This window comes from Passer montanus, unplaced genomic scaffold, assembly GCF_014805655.1.
Source record: "Passer montanus isolate IOZ18808 unplaced genomic scaffold, ASM1480565v1 scaffold1, whole genome shotgun sequence".
NCBI classification, from domain to species: Eukaryota; Metazoa; Chordata; class Aves; order Passeriformes; family Passeridae; genus Passer; species Passer montanus.
Window position 1 is genome coordinate 11,762,865 of NW_024356504.1, and position 15,660 is coordinate 11,778,524.

The 15,660-nt window shown below is 36.7% G+C and overlaps 1 protein-coding gene across 5 annotated transcripts in view; it reads left to right on the top strand.

Annotated features, from left to right (window-relative positions):
• Nucleotides 1-1,466: 1,466 nt before the first annotated feature.
• LOC120498095 (fibroblast activation protein alpha) overlaps nt 1,467-15,660 on the top strand; it is a 39,425-nt gene continuing 25,231 nt past the window's right edge. For 2 of the 5 annotated variants that reach the window (XR_005626635.1, XM_039700450.1), the window contains exons 1-11: nt 1,467-2,383; nt 2,653-2,737; nt 7,991-8,086; nt 9,968-10,062; nt 10,170-10,244; nt 10,435-10,487; nt 11,468-11,540; nt 12,146-12,266; nt 12,753-12,907; nt 13,977-14,080; nt 14,420-14,555. Coding sequence is in view for 4 of the 5 variants with exons in the window: in XM_039700450.1 (XP_039556384.1) it covers nt 2,378-2,383; nt 2,653-2,737; nt 7,991-8,086; nt 9,968-10,062; nt 10,170-10,244; nt 10,435-10,487; nt 11,468-11,540; nt 12,146-12,266; nt 12,753-12,907; nt 13,977-14,080; nt 14,420-14,555 (999 nt within the window). In the remaining variant the exon portion in view is untranslated. The remainder of the gene's footprint in view (nt 2,384-2,652; nt 2,738-7,990; nt 8,087-9,967; nt 10,063-10,169; nt 10,245-10,434; nt 10,488-11,467; nt 11,541-12,145; nt 12,267-12,752; nt 12,908-13,976; nt 14,081-14,419; nt 14,556-15,660) is intronic. The other 3 variants (XM_039700430.1, XM_039700440.1, XM_039700459.1) reach the window with 3 other exon arrangements.

The window sequence follows — 15,660 nt, forward strand, 5'->3', positions numbered from 1 at the left end:
TCTCAGCCTTTTTGTCCTGCATGTCTTACATGACCAGGATGGATCTTATTCAGAAACTTCATCTTGTTTTTATGTTTTTTCTTATTCAGAAACTTCAACTTGTAATTTATTGTTGTGACAAAAACTGCGGAGAGAGGGGAACTGAATTTTAATGAGAAAATAAGTCATGTTTCATATCACTGATTTTTCCACATGATAAATTTGAATATTTTCAAAAATTCTCTCTCCGAGTCTAATGCAATGAATATTGCCAAAATACAACCCAGATCAGTTCTGCCTCACCAAGGCTGGTGTAACAGTTAGGATTCAAATTCCAACCCATACTGTTAAGCTAAGGCAGTAACTTGGCCACTTGAGGGGTAATATATTAAATGTTTTTTCTTTGTGATACTCTGTAATAAATTCATAGTTAGCCCAAGTTCTGCTGGAAAATTTGATGTGACAGAAAACCTATCTCATCTGCTAGATTTTCAATTTTCAGAGAAGCCTGAGGATTTGTTAAACCCATCAACTACTGAATTTCAGTAAGATCTGGGTGCTTGGTCCTTGTTAACCTCTTCTAAAAAATCAGTCCCAGTGCCTGACTTTCACACAGAGGCACCACCATTGCAGACTCCTTTCCTCAGCAGAAAATGAAGTCTGTCCCAGCAGGGAGAAAGGCGAGGTGAGCCATCAGACTCTGCATGCAAAATGAACATACCTAAGCCCAACCTGCAACTTCCAGTCACCAGCCCTAAGTTTTATGTGAATATTCTGTCACACTGTGGCCTTCTTTGGCAGCTGACACTTCCCACGTGTGTGTGGGGGGGAGTGTATACATGTGTGTGTATGTATACATATGTGTGTGTATACATGTGTGTGTGTCTGTGTGCGTGTCCATGTATATGTGTATGTATATGTATGTCCATTTGTGTGTGTGTCTGTATTGTGTGTATGCCCATGTGCATGTGTATTATGTCCCCGTGTGTGTGTCCATGTCCCCATCTGTGTCCCTGTGTATGTGTGTCTCTGTCCCCATGTGTGTGTCCCTGTCCCCGTGTCCATTGTCCCTGTGTGTGTCGCTGTCCCCGTGCCCGTCCCCGTGTGTGTCCCTGTCCCTGTGTGTGTCTCTCTATCCCTGTGTGTGTATCCCTGTCCCCGTGCCCGTGTGTGTGTGTGTCCCTGTCCCTGTGCGTGTCTCTATCCCTGTGTGTGTGTCGCTGTCCCCGTGTCCCCGTGTCCGTGTGTGTTCCTGTCGCTAGAGGGCACAGAGCCGGGCTCTGTCGCGGAGGCGGGGCCGGGTCCCTCAGGCCGGGCCGGGCCGGGCCGAGCCGGGCCGTTATGTGCAACTCAGTTGCTTACATTATAACTACAAACTATTTTTGGGTTCCTGGAAAAAAAAAAAGAAAAAAAATACTAATAAATGTGTTTGGCTGCTAAGCATTTAAAGCTGGTGTTTTGTGCACGTTCTGTGTCCCTCGGGCCGGGCCGGGCCGGGTCCCTCGGGCCGAGCCGGGCCGGGCCCCTCAGGCCGGGCCGGGCTCAGCGGCAGCCGCGGCGTGTGGGTAACGTCGGGGACCGGGCACGGCGGACTTGTTCTTCCCTTTTCCAGCCTTTCTCCGCTCTCGTGAAGGATGGATTATGTAACCTGACACTGCGGTCTCCAGTTTTCCCAGTTTTCAGCTGACCTCATTTCAGTGGGCTAAATAAAATAGGTGTAATTGGCGGTTGGAGAACTATTTCAGAATTTCCGCTGGGCTTGTATGTATTTACTTCTGTAAGCTTTCCTACGTAGCCTATAGATGTGCATAGTTTTCAGGGGAAAACAGCAATTCTCCTCACATGTGGAAGACATTAAACAGTACTGTTTCTGCTGCTTGTTTTACATTCTTGTGCCATCATTTATTATTTCTAAAAGTAAACATATGTGAATTCCACATAAGCAATAAAGCTATGGGATTTTCTTCTACTTTCTCTGTAGAGAGTAGAAATACGGTCATGACTATGTCCCGAGAAAGTGGGGAGTGCCAAAAAACACAGTAGATACTTTGCAGAGAAAAACAGTGCATGTCAAGTATCTGATGAGTCACAAAACCTCAAGTTAGTGTAAGCAGATGTTGGTTACAGCTCACATTGATGGGAAGTACATAATCACCACCCCGATAGCCTCCCACTGTCCGTTTCTTGTCCAAGAACTTCCCCTGAAGTGTGGTTTCAATTTTATGGAAAGGTTTTGAAATTTGGCACAGTTTCCAAAAGTATGTAGGAAAAAAAAAGTCTGCCAGAGGTTTGGCCTCCAACTGTGAAAACAGACACTGCCTTTTCGAACTCCTCTCCCAGATCTACTGACCAACACCCAGAAGAGAGAATTTACATTCTTTTAGAATACAACAGGAAAATGAAGGTCTGTATGCTCCTGAATTCAACTTTTGGTAGCATTTACATCCTTTGTTTTAAACTGTCAGCTGTTAGACAAGACTGGCTCTGATGTGAAAATATTTGCTTTAAAGAAGGAAGGGGAATTCTTTTTGTATGTACTGCAGGGATGTTTTTGCTTGTTGCTAGGACGGATTACAGCAGTTAGAGAGAAGGAGGATTTCATTATTTACCAGCCATGGAAGGGCACTTCAGACAATATTAAAAATGTAATTATTGTTTGTTTCTCTTCTGCAGACCCGGCTAAAAATCATATTTGGTGTGGTTATATGCCTTTTGCTTTCCTTATTACTTATGTGTATTATACTGCTTCCATCAAGAGGTAAGGTATTTTTAATCTAATGTAGTGTAAAATGCAGTATCTTTGGCTATTGTGACTTCTGAAGTTCACAGAAGTTTATCAAATCATGTTTAGGATTGTCCTGTCAGAATTGTTATGGCTTTTTCCCTTTACAGAAATGTACTGACAGCTGAAATATCCTGAAGGTAGAATTGAAATGCCAGCAGATGTTGAAACAAGGAACTCCTTGAAGTGAAAAGCACCTGAATTAACTTCATTGTGCATGATATATAATGTTCTTAGTCACCACTGCAAAAATAACTCTCAGATCTTCCCATATTATTTTTCTGTTTTAGGGGTTAGGAGACTTTTCCAAACTGTTAGTAATTTTCTTTAGCTTGGTGAACTTGCATTTTGTTTTAAATGCTTGTGTAATAATTACAGAAGTTCTGTATCCAATTACAAGTTAAACTTTTTTTTTTTGTAGATGGGGTTTGCTGAATTATTTGTGAATATATTCAAGCCTGCATTTGAAAATTAAAGTTGGCATTGTATAAAACAGGGATGGATAGTTTGCTCTAGTATTATAATGCCAGCTGTAGGTAAATCAGCCCACTGTGGTCTGCTGAGTGCTCTGGCGAAGCTTGAAATGAGTTTTGAAATTTTGAACATGAGTGGTGCTGACTTGGTGGTTATTGTTTTCTATGACAAGATAGTAGTGGCAATAGAAGTATTTACATTACCTTATCACTATAGCAGATTACTTTAATGCCTCTGAAATAATTAAAATATTAATAAAAGGCTTGTATTCCAGTAACACTATCTATTTAAAGACTATTTTTTCTGTTGTTATTCTTTTTTTCATGTGTGGGCAGGGGGACTGAGGTGGAGAAACAGTTTTGTATTTACAACTAATGTTATAAAATCAACCATCTGCTTAAATCTTGTGAAAGTTAAGTCCTGCAGTTAATATGCAGGTTTTGTGAAAGGTGAAATCTCTTTCGTATCTGATATTTCTGTGACTAATGTTTATCCCGGGTTGTTGAGGGAAGGGTTGAAGGTTTCTGAAGCAGTTATGGATGATTTTGTTATGTAGCATTTTAATATGAGGATAGATGTATATCAGTTATATATATATATCTATAGATAGATATAGACATGCATATATATTATGCAGTGTTGGAGAGATAGCACCTCAGAGTGACAGGTTTGACTTTTACTGTCGATAGTGGGGTGCCAGATTTTTTGTCTAGCTAAGCATGGTCAAATCTGAGCTTTCACTACAAGGTAAATGCATGGTGTCAAGTCAGAGTTGCTCCCTCAGATCTGCATTTTATGACAAGGAAGGCAGATATAATTTTATGATATTTAAATTTTTAAAATAGTAGTCGACCAAAGAGATTGGAGACCAAGGATCAGTTTGGCAGCCTGAAGAAGTTGATAAAGATGATGGAAGGTACTGTAGGAAAAAGTGAATGTGGGGTTTTTGTTGTCAAATACAGCTCTCTGGCCTTTTCAGTACCTCAGCAAATATGGAGAACTCTTGTTGCATATCTTGGAATAGTGGCTTGATAACCAGTCATACCAAGCATCATATTTAGATCCAGCAGGATGATAAAGAAATTATCTTACTTCACAGGATGCTTTTGGAGGAGCATTTTAGACAATTGACAAATGCAGAGTTATGTCCAATGCACAATTATGTTGGATGTGTCATATTATGGCTTCTTATTCTCAGATGGAACTGCAAGTGCTGCAGTTACCTGTTCAAATCCTTAACCTTTTTGAACTGTAAGTAGTCTACTGATCAGTTGTAGATATTGTAGATAGAAGAAATATAAATGAGTTTTGCAGTTACAAATTTTGCAAGCTGGAGACAGACAGGAAATGGCTACACAGCTGGAATGTTGTTTGTACATTCCGGCTTTACCACTGCTCAACTCAAAGGATGTGGCAATCTAGACAGACAATTGCATATGAGAAATGTATAGACACAGACCAAATAAATTTCTACTTAGGAAATCGGAAAAGAAAAATGGAAGGAGCATTTAATTCTGGTTTTGTCTGCTAAGTTTCTAGTTACATCATGTTCTTCTTAAAATGTGGTAGGTGGTTTTGATTTACACATGCAAGTGTATAAAAATGTCAAAGATTTTCAAAAGTTAACAGGAAAATAATTTTTTGAGATGTTATTAAGAGGGAAATACTTGCAACTGCAAGTATTAGACAATTTCTATGAGGCTTGGAGGAGCAAGGTGGGCAATATCAGTGTAGCAAATGACATCCATGCCTGAGAAATCATGGACTGTTTTTTGACACATCTTTGAATTAGGAATATGTGGTGGGATTTACCTGACAGTGATGACCCAGCTATGAAACTGCAACTCCAAATGGTTCAGAAAGGAGCTTTTCACTTGTACACTGATGTACCTACTCCTTCTGCAGCATAAAGGAAGAAAATACCTGTCTGCAGTTGAGAAGCAATAGTGGAACCCCAGGCAGAGTTACAATTAACTGTTTGTATTGCTTAGGCTTCAAATTAATCTCTTCTGCTATTTTTAATGAATGTCCAAAGTCTGTCGAAGTTTCTGTTCCCTGTGTACCCTTGGCCTAGACCTGAGGCCCAATCCCTGTGTCTCTGATTTCACAGGTGAGGTCATAGAGCTTACTGCTCAGCCACAAAGTGGTGAGCAGCCAGTTTCTTATGAAGAGGTAGTGTCCTCTGCAACACCTCAGCCAATCCAAAAGTGGAAAAGCAGGTTCAGTTGATGTGAGTTGATGCTGAAGGTGACCAAAGTTTTGGAGCAGGGTCAGGAGTGTTGGAATTAATTTCTGGTGCTAAATTGAGTTTTGTGTTTCCTCATGTTGGAGGAGCTTGTGCTTCAGCTATTCAGCATCAGCGCACAGAGATGAGAATGGAAATTCTAGTCCAGAAGCTGACAATAACGCTAAGCAGTTTTCCTTTGTCATGTCCTCTACTTGATGTTTAGTAATGGATGCTAAATAAAATACTTATAAAAATACATATATGTTAAATACATATAACATGCATATATATATATATATATATATAAAATAACCATATACAGAAACAACAATACCTTCTGATTATTATGTATGCTTACTGTAATTTGGCAAGCCTAGACACAATTTATAAGGATGCACATTAGAACATGTGGAATAAGCCATAAGCCAGGAGAGCTTTGAAATATAAAGGGTTGTGTTGGTTTATCCATATCTGTTCTTTGAAAGTGAATAATCCTGGTAGTACAACCAAAGCTGTTACCTAAAAACAAGCATTCAAAATTGTAAGTACTCAAGTCAGAAATAGTTGTTTTCAAATTTTTTGCAGTACAGTGGTAAAAGTTCAGATTTTAGTGGGCACATTTTGAAAATCAGCAGCCATAATAAATCCTCATGGAATATTAAGTATGTTAAGGGTGAAATAGCTAACACAGGGAAGGTTTAAATTAGAGCTGTGAAAATTAGATCAGTGATGAGATGTTTGTGATATTGCTTGTCTCTTAAAATGAGAGAAGGAACCAGGTAATTTTACCAGATTAAGGTAACAAAAAGGACTGCAGATTTTAAGCTTTCTATGCAAACAACCTTGGAAATAGATCTTGATTTCTTTTGCTAATAAGCTTATTCACTTAGAGAATTTTAACTGAGAGATAGTGATAAGTAATCATCGTTCAACATAACGAGAACTAGATTCTTTGGAATTATCTCCTGAGCATTTTTTTTTAAGTCTGCCGTCTTCTATGTTTATCATTAGTGTATCAAAGATCTGTAATATGCAGCCATAGTATTAACAAGAGGGATTAACTTCTTATTGAACTTCTTGGGATATTTTCTGGATATATTGCTAGCTCAGAGTTTATAGGGACAGGTTTTTGCCTCTGGATTGGCATTCAGTTTTATTCCTTGTGACAGCTTTCTTCTGCATTAGTGCAGACAAGGCTTGTGTCAACAGTCAACCTGACATGTGTATTCTACAGTAAGTAATAGTCACTTAGCAGAAGAAAATATGTGTTATCATTGCAAAGTGCCATAGAAGGCAGTATGAAGAAACATTTCCCAGGAAGTCAGTGTGATCTTAACAGAGAGGGCAACTAATGAGCAAGTGATGGAGCATGATATGAAACCTGAGAGCAACGAGTCATCTTGATTATCTGACTGTCAACTGAGAGCTCTGAAGGAACAAACAGGGGAAGTGGCAAAGATTACTAAGCTGCAGTGTGACATCTCTAGTACCTCTGAAAACCCTGGCAGGAGTCCCTTTGATTTTAAAGGAGAAAGCATAGCGTCCAGAATGCCTAAACCTGAAAGCTGCCATTATTATGCTATTGAACTTTAAAAACTGGCCTTTATCAGAACAGTTCATGTGTCTTTTGAGGATTAAATATTTTGATTACTCTTGTGAATTGCATAGGTTCTACACAGGAACTGCACAGCATAATCCTCTTCCTATCCAGTTGATTGACCTTGAATTTTCTTTTAAAATCTACCCTATCTTAACCTGTTTAGCTTTGGGAAAAAATATAGCCAGACAAGATCCAGAAAACCAGCCTCGACTTGCATTAGTTTAATACAGTTATCTGACCTGCTTAGAAGTCAAATATTTGAGTATCTGTCTTCTTTCAATAATCATTGTCAGTTTTCTTTTGCAGCATTAAATAAAAAGTTCAAGTTTGGGTTCATTCATTCATTACTTTTCATTATTATTTTTACCTGCATTCCTTCATCAATGTTATTCAAGTGACTACTAAGAAATATATGTGGATGGTGATTATTTTGCAAGCTATCTTGTAACAGTAGTTAATGAGACATGTACAAAATTTGGAAGTTAGGGTTTGCATCCTGTTGTTTGACCATTTGCTGAACATGTGAAGGCCCTGATTAAAATAGTTGCCTCTACAAGTTCATGAAACCCATGCTTAAAAAAACCAAACAAACAAACCACCAAGCAACCTTTAATTTGTCTTTTGTGTGGAAAAGGCTTATTCGGACTCACAGGTCTTCAGGTAAAGGTGTCTAAGTGAATAAATGGTTGAAATAAATTAGTTTGTCTAGTTAATTTTCCATTCCCAAAGATGAGTTTTTCAGAGGCTAAAGGACCTTACCAGAACAGTAACAGGGAACTTTCCTGTCTGCTGCACCTACAATTTTCATATCTCCAGGACTATGGTATCCTCACTGTTGCATGGCATTAAGTGCAGAAAAAACAAAACACTGAACTAATAAATTTTTTTCCCTCTTGTCATTAATAGAAATTTTTTGTCTTATGCTTAGCTGTCAAAACAGATGATGGTCCTAGAGCTCTTACCTTGGAGGATTATTTGAATGGAAACTTCCAATATAAAACATTTTTTCCATATTGGGTGTCAGGTAGGTAAAACCTTTCTCAAACATAGATAAGCCTTTCTAATATGTATTTCCAGACTGGTTTACACAGACTGAGAAATGTGTTTTCCTTCCAGCTTTACTTTGAATGAATGCTAACTATGAAATTAAACAATGTGTTAGTCAAAACTTATGGTTGAAATTTACTGTTCTGTCAGTCATTCTAGAAAATCCAGGTATTTGATGTTTCAACAGACATGTCTGAGTCAAGTATAAACTATAATTTTACAGAGGCCTTCAGTGTTTTATTTCTTTTACTGTCATATTCATTGCAGCAAGTGAAAGAAATTTGTCAATGTGTCAGTCATTCCTTAAGCAATCTCCTTTTCATGCTTTTCAGAGCACTTCTTCACTTACCACTTGTAATGATTGAGGTAGTCTGTCTTACAGGCCCTGTTCTTTGTTTTCTGTAGTACCTGGCTCTGCAATGAGGCCAGCTGTTCTTATGTCATTTCAGGAAGTGCTGACACTGCTGAAATTCCTGAGTTCCAGGATATGGCATAGAAAATAAAGCTGACTTTCTAAGTTCCTTAAGGTGGAGACATGAAGTTAATTGCTGCTGATATAAATGTGTCTATGTGTGGCTGAAGTGCTGCTCACGTTATCAGTGAATTGCACAGCCCAGGGAGACTGTAGCTGGCCTGATTACATTCTAGCACTCATACTACTCCCATCTCTGTGCTGCCTCAAGCACTGTTCTCTGCCAGGAGCAGGAAGCAACACAACAGCATAGTGCCCATTCAGATGGAGTCTCACCAAGCTAGTTTTAGCCCACAATTTTAGAACTGAAGTAAAGCCTTATGCGTGAGGCATTGCTTGAGTGGTTCAATTTTACAATTAGCAGTTTGAAGTATGTAGATATCACTTGTATGATATAAAAATTAGGTCTCTGTTAGAATTCTGTCTGAATATCTGAAGAATGTAGGCAGCATATCACCTAAACCTAATATTCTTCTTCTCTCTTTATAGCTTTCTCACTTAGACTTATCTTTCCTTTTAACAGTCACAAAACTCACACAAAAGTCATGCCATAGATTCCATAGATAGTCATGCCTACAGCATTCCATATGTCTACTTCTCTTCTGAAACAAGGAGTTAAAATTGTATATCTCATCCTAAGGATGATTTTAAATACAAATACTGTTACACAAATCACACAAGAGTGCTCAGAAGATCCAAGGGTGATCTAATTTCCTAAAAATGAACATCTTCACAATGTTTCAGGCTCCTATTTAACTTTTAGTCTTGTTTTTTCGCTACCCCACATATGTAATTCATTTTCTCTGTTTATAGCAGTGAAAATAATAATCTGAAGCTAAAATTCTGATCTTTATTCTCTACCAAAGTATAGCTCAGATCTTGAGCAAAGGCAGGGTTAAATTCTGTTTTCAGTGAAGCCCACTCACCCTTATTTTGTAGGACTCTTGTGAGTAAGGACAGAGTCATGCAGTGTCACTTGTGTGGTACTGCTTTTATCTGCAGAATATACAAATGAGAATGTTCTTGTAAAATGATAAGCAAAGGTATTTTTCTTTAGAACATTTACATTTTGATACTGACTTTCTAATGTGTCTGTCACTGGCATTTTTGATCAGACATAAGAATAAAATCTGGCATTTACTTGTAAAGTTAAATAGTTGATCCTCTCTGCAGTGTATGATCTTGAAAATATACTCAAGAACCTGAAGACAGTTTCTTGATAACTCTGTACCTCAGCATCATTAGAAGAAAAACATTTTTTATGTAGACGCCAAAAGATATTTGCTTAAAACATATTCTTTGAAAGAGGTGTGAATTTGTTGATAAACAGATATGTTGTGTAGTATCTTCTGTGAAGGTAACAAACATTTTATCTTGTTTATAAAGATAATGAGTATCTCCATCAGTCTGCAGAGGAAGATATTATTCTTTACAATGTTGAAATTAATTATGCAACCACCATCCTGACAAACAGCACAATGGTATGTACCTTTATCATTAATAAAAAGGCAGAAAAGTGCAATTGTATTTCAAGTTACAGTTTAAAAGTGAATGAGAATAGAATCTAATCTAGTTCATAATTTTTCAGAAACAAGTTAATGCTTCAAATTATGTGATGTCATCAGACCAATATTTCATAGCTCTGGAAAGCAATTATTCAAAGGTAATTATTTTAATATACCTCTTAATTTAATGTTTAATTTTATTTAGTATTTTGTTAATTGTGTTCACCATAGATAAATGTTTCTTGGTATTTTCTTGAGAAAGGGATAGGTTGTGAGGAGACAGCTGATTATTTGTAATTAGGTTATCTTTTTCAAGGCTAATAATATTCTCTTGCTTCATTTATGCAGCTGTGGAGATACTCTTATACAGCATCATATCACATTTATGATCTCATGAACGGGTAAGGCCTGATATTTCTTACAGAGAGCTGTGGTGCATACATTGTAGTGATGTGCTTGCAAGCATTCACTCCAAAACTGTAGTAATGTGACTACCAACTTGCTTTGCTTTTGCCTAGATCTGTCAGGTTACTTGTTTGCTTGAGAAAAAAAATATGTTCTCTAGGAAAAATCATACATTCTTTTCATCTGGATTGATTTCTATTTCATGCACTAAAACTTTCACTGCTCAATATTCTCTTTTGTCTCCATCCCCTTCTACTAATTCATTCTTTTTCTCGTTGGTCTAATCTTCAGCTTCCCTAAAACTCTTGTAACAGCCCGCCCTGCATTCCTCAAAGTCTATAGCTTTTCCCATGACATTTGGTCTCTTTCCCAAGATTGCCCAAACCACTCCCCTTTCCACCCAAATCCAAAGGAAGCCATCTGCCTCTGCAGTCAACCTGTTTATGCTGAAAGCAGCAGCGTGACCAAATGTGCTTAGTTCTGAGCAACAGGGGCTGCACTGAGCTGCACCGTTCTTGGGCAGCTGTTGGCTCAAGGTGACAGGAAGAAGTTGCTGCAAGCTGCTGTGAGTAGAGAGGTACTGCACGGGACTTGGGATCCTCAGCAAGTGCTGGACGTGCTGCTGTTGTTCCTGCCCCAGTGCGTGCTGAGTTCACATTTCCCAATAACCTGCTGAGACTGTAACACAGACTGCAGCTACAGCAAATGACTGTAGGTGCTTGTGCAGCATTTGGAAACAGATAAGGCTGCCTCCTTAGGCTGTTGGATAGGTTTTCAAAGGAGTACGTTTAAGCCTTTGCCAGCACTGGTGCACACCATGGTGTTAACTGCATGTCTCTGCCTGCCTTAATTGTGCATTGCTCGAGAAACAATAAGCAGTTAGAAAATGACTTTGTGACTTTTTTAATAATGTAGAGTATAATGATCCATTTGTACTGTGCACAAAAAGCCATTTCAACTTCTTTCCTTTTTTTAGTGGTTTTGTAACAGAAAATCAGCTTCCACATAAAATTCAGTATATATCCTGGTCACCCGTTGGACACAAATTGGTTAGTAAAGATAATTAAGTCCTAGAATGAATTTGCTTTGTATGGCTAAAAGACATTTATATTTGTTTTTGGGGGTTTTTAAAAAATATTTTTGGCCATATTTTTGACAGGCCTGTTTATTAATCTTGGTTATGAGAAATAATGACAAAGAAAACAGATTTAGCTTGTTCAGATTTTATTGTCTGTGTCTCAAGAGAAGAATAATCTATGTTCTCAGGTACATTATGTGTTTCAGTCTGCTCACCAGTCTTTATCCAGAATTGACCAACATAATTTTATATAAGATTAAATGCCATTTCAAGGCTGGAAAACCAATTGGTTTCCCTTTGATGCTGTGTAACACATGAATTTAAAATGGAGATTTACAGATGCAGTATTTAAAATTGATTCTAAAACTTTTACTGAACACAGAATTTGGCCTGCAATGTATAATTTATTTGCTGAGATACCAGCTCTTGCAGAATTTACAAGGGCTATTAGTGTACCATTTCACATTTTGTATTCATTAGGTCTTGGTAGTGTAATGCAGAAGTATTGACTGTAGAAGATCTTGCTCTAATCCTATTATTGGCTATACTCTTAAAAAAAATCTTTCTTGTCTTTAGGTGTATGTATATCAGAATAATATCTACTTGAAACAAAGTCCTAGAGAGGCACCAGTTAAAATAACTAGTGATGGAAAACAGAATGAAATATTTAATGGGATTCCTGACTGGGTCTATGAAGGTGAGTAAATCTCGAAGGGCAACAACATGATAAATGCTTTGTTTAGATTGGTTCCGGTTTTCACAATCCATTTTAAAATATCCGTGATGATTTTTTTTTTCAGCCCTAAGGATTACTTCTTTTCCATATTGTATTTACTGTACAATGTATGAATTTTGTATTCATAACATGTAACCAAAATCCTGAGTCTTTGTTACTGAAACTGTATCAGAACTCTACAAAGTTGTCTTCCTTCTAATCAAAGGCAGAGGCTGGGAATTAAGATTTAAAGTTTTAATTTCAGTGAAAATTCGGCACTTCAGTGCATCCAAAAAATTTTTAAAAAAACATGTACACAGAAAAATCCCAAGTGAATTGTGGGATCTGTGTGCATATTTTGATGCTATTTATTTAGTGTAACTGCCTTTATGTGTCTAGATTGCTGAATAGAGTGCTAAAATAGATTGGAAGATAGATTAGAGTTATAAACCTTTTTTTTTTCCTCAGAGGAGATGTTAGCAACAAAATATGCACTGTGGTGGTCTCCAAGTGGAAGATATTTAGCATATGTACAATTTAATGATTCCGACATACCAGTTATTGAATATTCATATTTTGGGGAGGACCAGTATCCTAGAAAAATAACTATCCCATACCCAAAGGTATGTTTTATCATTCTTTTGACTTCCTTTCTGTTGAGAAATGAGTTGTGACAATGAGAATATTAACTGTGCTTAATTCCTTAAGTATTACTGTGGTTAAATCTGTTGTGACTTAAATAAAAGAAAACAAGCTTGGTCTAAGTTCTGAAAAGCTATAGGTACATATAAAATTATATAATACCAGTGAAATAAATGGAATTACTCACATAGGCAAAAAGTATGTGCAAAAATGCTTAATATTTTTCAATTCAGTTTTCCTCTTCCAGTGTGTAAACGATGCAGTTGTTATTTTTCATTATAGTAAATAAATTATGAGACTAAGTTTTTTTATATATATATCTATTTATTTTTTTAAATAAAGCCTTTGCTTTATTTGCACACTTCATAGTGCTTTTTGATCTTAAGGGGCTTTGGATTTTAATTGCTTTCAAGTGCCAGATCTAAGGCAAGAAGGTTTTGGGTTGGCATTTCTTCTGCATGTATTATAAAGCTCTCCTGACTCTTATCATGTTCATATGATTGCAAGGGATCATGTTAATGTATTTAAAGAATTTGCTCACCTGTCAGCTGGGTCATAGTTCTAAAGTAAAACTGGATGGTTTAGACCACACATGGAGAAGAATTAAAAAACTGATAATGTATGCAGTGAAGAAGCAACCATGAAATCAGTTTAAGCAGCCATTTCCCAGTTGGGATGTCAAACAGCACTTGCAATCATATGAATAAACTGGAGTTTTATGCTGAAGTCAGTGTAATGTGTGCTGCAAAGGCCCTCACTGCAAACAGAACAATCATTACCACCAAGCACATTTTCTGTAGAGAAAGGCACTAAACTCAAATGTTTAAAAGGTTTCCTTCTTTACATATATAAATATAAATGAAATAGTAAACTAAGTATGTACTACTGCTGTAGTGTCACTCTTAGATCTTATAGGACTATTTGCTGTATTATACTCAACTTCATTCATATTTTGTAACCTGTCTACTTTCCTGCAAAAAGTGTTTTGGTTTTCCTCAATCTGAATTATTCAGAACCTGGTTTTAATGACCTCAAACATTTTCTTTGAAGGCTGGAGCTAAAAATCCTACTGTTAAAGTGTTTATTGTAGACACTATTTACTCTGAAGCATTTGGTCCTAAGGAGGTGCCAGTTCCTGCAATCATAGCATCCAGGTAGTGTGCCCTCAAATATGTCTTTTCTTGGCTGAAAAAAAGGTTTTATCTATTTCTTTTAAATGCTTGAACCTCTGAATTGTGCTTTAACTAACAGTGTACTGCCATATTAAACCCCTAGAAGGATCAGCAGCTAACTAGAAATATTGCATTTTTATTTTGGCTGTCCATATGATACATTGTTACAAAGGATAAAAAAGTACCCTAAAACAGTGAAAGTTTTGCTGTTGTTTTTTGGAGAGAAATGAGGGGAATGCAATCTGTAGCAATGCTTCCATACTCCTGTTGCTTAATAACTGCCATTTCTCCCTTTTTAATTTTTTTTTTTTTATATTTTAGTGATCACTATTTTACTTGGCTTACTTGGGTAACAGATACTCGAATCTGTGTGCAGTGGCTGAAGAGAATACAGAATTTTTCAGTCTTAGCTATTTGTGACTTCAAAGAGCATTCAAATACTTGGGACTGCCCAGAGGTAATGAAGTTGGAAATATAAATTTAAAATTACTGAAATTAGCATTTTAAAATCCCTGCCATAATTGTATTTTTCAGTGTTTTATCACAAGTTTTTACTAATAGTGATACCTTTTTCAGTAATTGCTGGAAGAGGGGTGAAAAATACTAATTACTCCAGGAAATAAACTTTTTTTTTCTGTGTGAAACTTAAATAACAACCAAAACAAAAAACAACATCAACCACCTAAAATGCTGTTGAGAGGCATTCAGTTATGTTGTTTATTTCCTTCTTCTGTTAACATCTTCAAAAGAGAAACCATATAGGATCTGTATTTTTTAAAGAAAATCTTATTATGCCATGTTGAAATTCCATACTAAGTCTGACTAAATCATGTTCTTTTAGATTAGGTTAGATTATTTGAAAGAACATACACATTAATAGTAAGGCAGGTTTTTTGGAAGAAGAAATTCTTCTGTTTTATCAAATCATACAGTTCTAGACAGTAGGCAAGTTTTCAGAAACACAGTCTTTTCTTTCTGAAAACTTCAGCCTAATTGCAACAGTAACTACATTTGGTTTCAATATGTCATTCTATGATTTAGTCAGTTGGGAAAGAAGGCTGTAGAACAGAACAGAGCTTTGTAAAGCCTGAAAAGATAGATACACACAGATAAATTTATATAGATCCTGAAGGAAAGACAGCCCTGAATTTCAGTAATTAATACCGAGATCTCATTTTTGTCTTTTAGTATTCGTGTTTCGGCTTGTCTTGTTCGTACGGTTCATGGTACAGAACACCTATTAAAGCTAACATTAGAAGAAACCTTGAACTAACTGGAAATAAAATGCACAAATATTTATTAAAGTATTCTGTATAACTGATAAATTATAAATTCAGAGTTTATTGACACAGCCTTTTCAAGCTGAAAATAATTTTACTCCTCTTTAACATGAAAACTGTTGCAAATTCAAAGGGAATTTAAAGTCCTGTTACTTCAAAAACATTGTCATTGAAGTAGTATGCCACAGAGAAATATTGTAATTTAGTAGGGAAAAAGCCATCTTTCATACAGCATTTGCTATATTTCCTAAATAATTGTTCCACTTTATAGGTACATTAACA